Genomic DNA, 5,385 nt, shown 5'->3' with positions numbered 1-5,385 from the left:
ACATTACACCATTGTCTGAAATATATGAAAAACGTGTTGCTCTTAAGATAAACAAAATTATGAATGACCCTACACACCCCCTTCACAGTTGCTATAGTTTTAATAGATCAGGTATAAGACTTTGCCCTCCTCGTACACTGCGTTGTCGCTACAGAAACTCATTTGTGCCAAATTTCATCCATATTTTTAATGTTGGTGTTAAAAGATAAATCTAAGTTTTACTTTTTAATAAATTTTAAAATTGTTTAACTTTTTAAAAATTTATTGTTTTAGACCAGTTTTTTGGTATGTTGCCTTGTTGTATTTTTTTTATTGTTACTGTGTGTTCATATACGTTTCTTTTTAATTATTGTAATTTTTGAAATGCTGTACAGCCAAAATTTCTTTGTATGTATTATGAAGACAAATAAAATTTCTTGAATCTTGAATCTTGAATACTATTCACGCCGATCTATACCGATACCGTGCGACAGCAATGTTATCAGCTCATGCCCCGACTCATCTTCCACCTCCGAAGCTAAACACTGCGAATCATATTCTGCTCGAGTAAAGCTCAACGGTACGACATATAAAAATGCGCATTGCGCGTCATACAATAATGTTGAAGTCAGAAGCCTCAATTGTACGAATGTCGAGACCGAGAAGAAAACGATGATTTTAATTAGTGTTGGCCAACCTAAATCATTGTCAATTCTCTTCGATTTTTCTTTAAGTGGCAATGCTCAAGTAAGCAGAAGTGACTACACTGTACCGGAAATACATGGTTCGTGTGAACCCAATGAAATATATAATCCATTTGAAGAAAAATGCGTCGTTCTATCATGTGCCGAAGGTATGATTTTCATTGACGATGAATGCCGTCCCCTAAAGGCAGAGAAAAATTTGAACACATGTGAAACCTCTTCTTTGATCGTTGATTACATCACATCTGACAATACGACGTCCGGAATACAGTGTCTTGAAGAAACTTTAGATATACATGACCTAGACTTTACAAATATGAATGTTTCTCAATGCAATGGAGGCAATTGTTTCCACATGAATCTGCAGATCTTGGACGTAAATTCCTCTCTACCCGAAGATTTAAATAAATTGTTTTATAGGTCATTTCTTGAGAAAGACTTATTGGGTAGTCTGTGCAATATTTCCTCTATAGATGTGGTACACTTGTGCCGCAATGTTCCTCGTGACACGTGCAATTCTACCATCAATGAAGGTAAGGTTGCAAGTTCATTAAAATCGATCTCTGGATCATATGACATTGATTGGAGGTATGGATTCTGGTATGACACAGATAGACAGATTTACATCACGTCATCAAATGTCCGTACATGTAATTCCAACGTTAATACAAATCTGAAATGCCCATTCGTTATATACCCATCTAATGAATTCCGCGAGCATAGTAACAAAGCAGACCATATAGTCCATAATGTTTCTGGGAACATTTATGGCCCAGCTGAATTTGAGAACTTGAACAATGGAAGCATTTTGGTGTGCAATATTTCCTCTATAGATGTGGTACACTTGTGCCGCAATGTTCCTCGTGACACGTGCAATTCTACCATCAATGAAGATAAGGTTGCAAGTTCATTAAAATCGATCTCTGGATCATATGACATTGATTGGAGGTATGGATTCTGGTATGACACAGATAGACAGATTTACAGCACGTCATCAAATGTCCGTACATGTAATTCCAACGTTAATACAAATCTGAAATGCCCATTCGTTAAATACCCATCTAATGAATTCCGCGAGCAAAGTAACAAAGCAGACCATTATAGTCCATAATGTTTCTGGGAACATTTATGGCCCAGCTGAATTTGAGAACTTGAACAATGGAAGCATTTTGGTGTGTCCCGATCTGAACCCTACACCCGAAGCTGTTAATAGCACGAACCCTGGTAGCGCAAACATGCAGAGCATGTTAACTGTAGTAGGTACAGTTCTCTCGCTAGTAGCATTATTTTTAACGTTTATGTGTTATTGTTACTTTAGAACCCTACGGACACTGCCCGGTAAATCCGTTATGAACCTTGTCATCGCGTTGTTTTTCTCAATGTTTATTTTTATTGTCGGATCTGCTCAAACACAACATGTCACTCTATGTACCATTGTTGCTGTCTTGCTACATTTCTTTTGGCTTGCATCTTTCTTCTGGATGAACGTTCTCGCATTCGATGTCCGTCGAACGTTTAACTATAATTGTAATTTACCAAATGCACATCGCAATCGTAGAACCCTGATCGTGTATGGTCTGTACGCGTGGGGGTCTCCAGCTATCATTGTTGGTACGTGCCTAGCTATCATAGGCCTATATTCACCAGTAGAAATTGGTGTGTATTATGGCAACAGCGAAGTCTGTTTTCTTGGTAATAATACTGTGAATCTCATAGCTTTCGGAGGTCCAGTTGGCCTAACCTTATCTTGGAATGCGATTTTCTTCATTTTGACCGTATCTTCGATTAGGAAAACCAAGCAAGTAACGAAAGCAGTTCAGAAAAACAAAACGAAAACGAAATCAAGGCTGACAGAACTGCTGATATATATTAAGGTAAAATAATACTATACAATAATACCAATGTAAACAACACATAGGCCTATAGTTAAAAGTCAATTATCTATATCAAAATCAATTAACCAATTTACCAAAATGTGGAAGCGGTTGATGGTTTTGTTTCCCATCCACTTTTACTTCAGTTTACCCAGTTGTATTAATGGGTACCAGCAAATTACTTGAAGTAGGCCTAACCTGCGGTCGACTAGCGTCCCAACCAGGGGGGGAACATCACACTCTCATCTGCTTTACGCTACAGAAACTGGGGATAAGTTCCAGCACTATGAGCCCAAGTGGCTCGGCAAGGATTTACTACTACTTTACCAAAATGCAAATGTGTGCATTATTTTACATCTTATTCAGATTCAAATTTACTTTTTAAAGTATTCATAATGAACTAACACAGATCATATGGAATTGGTTACATAAATGAGATTCCAACATCCACAAATTATGCGTTTACCATTATAAATTTGCTTGTATTTCACAGCTATCAACGCTGATGGGTATGTCTTGGATACTCGGATTCGTCGCAACAATTACAAACTCTGTTGTCATCTGGTACATATTCATCGTCCTAAATTCGTTACAAGGAGTCTTTGTTTTTATATTTTTCGTGTGCAATCACCGGGTTTATAAACTCATTAGAAAGGGGAACGGTGAGCCTTCTTCAAAGACTAGATCAACTGATGCGAAACCTGGGCGACCAGACTACAGTGATGTAAAGAAAATGAGTACAACTTCAAAGTGACTGGTACAGTGTTCTTATAATACATAGTACAGTATAGTATTATAGTATAATACATTCAACATAGTATTATATAGAACATTATTCATTTACTGTACATTAATGTCTAATTAAAAGAAATAATTTAAATTCCGCTTGCAATGAGTGAATTTCAGAATAATTAATAACAGAGTTATGATTTCATACGGTAGTATGACTCAGTTGAATTAGTTGAGTTAACAAACTTCTAATAGGCTGATAATTAAAACAAAACAAAAGAAAGTAACACTAGGATAAAGCGTTTGTATTAATAGGCCTAGATGTACGTATTTAAATAAATATGATTAGCTCTCAATGACAAACCAGGTCATAGTATATGCTGTATAAATGGAGTGCTAATTGGATTCTATTTCGGTGTAATTAGGCCTCCTATTTAATGACGACGAATGTGGCAATTAATGTAAAGCTGGTAATACAACTGCGTAGCTTTAAAAAAAAAAGAAGTCTTTCATCACTTAGGCCTACCGTACATCCAAGTTCTGATTAGACCACCGCTATTTTTGTATTTATTAACATTTATTTATTTATATATCCATATTTATTTTACAATGTATTACAAATTAACCCGTAGTTTCGGTATAAAACCACAATTGATAATGCCAACTGAAAATGAACACCTTACGAGTAAGTTGTATGTTATTTCCAGTATTTAATATTGTTTAATCATTGAGAAAATAGAACAGTTTTCTCTATGGTTTAATCGTACTGTACGTACACTATATTTTGAATATAGAGTTAGTTATACAAGTAATAATGCTTTGACGATTGACTGTACAAGACATACGCGATGCTCAATAATGTTATATTCGTACTCATACATATTACTTCTATGGCCCTATTCATTCACTTTCTTGCTCCTCTTGACGAGTTCTGCTACCACTTTTCCTCCAACCTTTCCTGTCGAACGTAAAGTTCTTTTGCAAATTTTTTCGCACGAGGAAGTTCAGTAGGGCTACTCGTTTGTTTAGCTCTCGTCAGCCGTTAGGCCCTATTAACTTTATGATATGTTAACTTACTATTGCTTAAGACGATAGAATATCAAAATATAATAGGTTTGCAGTTTGTATATTCATATGTATATCAAAGTAATGTTACTTATAGGCCTACCTTCGATGTTGTGTATTGATTTAGTGTTTGGATGTTATATTTCTCCTAATTTTTCAAAATAAATAATATGTCACTATTTACTAAATTACTAGTAATTAATTTCGGATGACGACCGTGACAGTGATTATAATGATGGGCCTAATTGATGATGACGATGATGATGGTGATGATGACGACGACGTTGTCAATGATGAACGTAACGATGATAATTTCGATTTTTTTACAAAAGGAGGGGAGTTATTGCGTTGCAAATTGGGTACTAACGTTTAAGTTAAGGTTAACGTCGTGCGGCGAAAACTACCTAGTTAAAATGATGGTCATATTGGAGGTAATCTGTTATATTACTATTATATTAGACATAGAATGTAAAAATATACATATAGGTCTACTTTGCTGAAATGTGAATGTCTGCAGTCTGTGTTTATATCTGTGTATATTAAAATACTTACACTTAAATTATTTTAAAAATTGTTGCGATAATTTATATTGATTTAGATTTGAGATTTTATGTTCTATAATGTTTCAAAATAAAAAAGAAATCACTATTTACTAAATTACTGTAATTTATTTCGGATGATTATGACAACGGCGATAATAATGATAGATTATGATGATGATGTGTGGGGTGATGATTATGACGATGCTGATGACATAGAATGTAAAAATATACATATAGGTCTACTTTGCTGAAATGTGAATGTCTGCAGTCTGTGTTTATATCTGTGTATATTAAAATACTTACACTTAAATTATTTTTAAAATTGTTGCGATAATTTATATTGATTTAGATTTGAGATTTTATGTTCTATAATGTTTCAAAATAAAAAAGAAATCACTATTTACTAAATTACTGTAATTTATTTCGGATGATTATGACAACGGCGATAATAATGATAGATTATGATGATGATGTGTGGGGTGATGATTATGA

At 34.5% G+C, this 5,385-nt stretch overlaps 1 protein-coding gene across 1 annotated transcript; it reads left to right on the top strand.

The window, feature by feature from the left end:
- Positions 1-651: 651 nt before the first annotated feature.
- On the top strand, positions 652-4,912 carry LOC117118158 (adhesion G protein-coupled receptor L4-like). The gene is made up of 3 exons (XM_033262673.1): positions 652-1,490; positions 1,852-2,557; positions 3,051-4,912. The coding sequence occupies exons 1-3, from the start codon at positions 652-654 to the stop codon at positions 3,309-3,311; spliced, it is 1,806 nt and encodes a 601-aa protein (XP_033118564.1). The 3' UTR covers positions 3,312-4,912.
- The last annotated feature ends 473 nt before the right edge of the window (positions 4,913-5,385 follow it).

This window comes from Anneissia japonica, unplaced genomic scaffold, assembly GCF_011630105.1.
Source record: "Anneissia japonica isolate Jap-2015-1 unplaced genomic scaffold, ASM1163010v1 scaffold11779_len1430905_cov172, whole genome shotgun sequence".
NCBI lineage: Eukaryota > Metazoa > Echinodermata > Crinoidea > Comatulida > Comatulidae > Anneissia > Anneissia japonica.
This window is presented reverse-complemented; position numbering and strand designations above follow the sequence as displayed.

Bases quoted from the DNA above. Each gene is read 5' to 3' on its own strand.
- LOC117118158 (XM_033262673.1), top strand. From the start codon at position 652: ATGATTTTAATTAGTGTTGGCCAACCTAAATCATTGTCAATTCTCTTC. The intron at 1,491-1,851 runs TTTGGTGTGCAA...CAATGGAAGCAT, and splicing joins AACTTGAACAATGGAAGCAT to TTTGGTGTGTCCCGATCTGA. The intron at 2,558-3,050 runs GTAAAATAATAC...TGTATTTCACAG, and splicing joins AACTGCTGATATATATTAAG to CTATCAACGCTGATGGGTAT.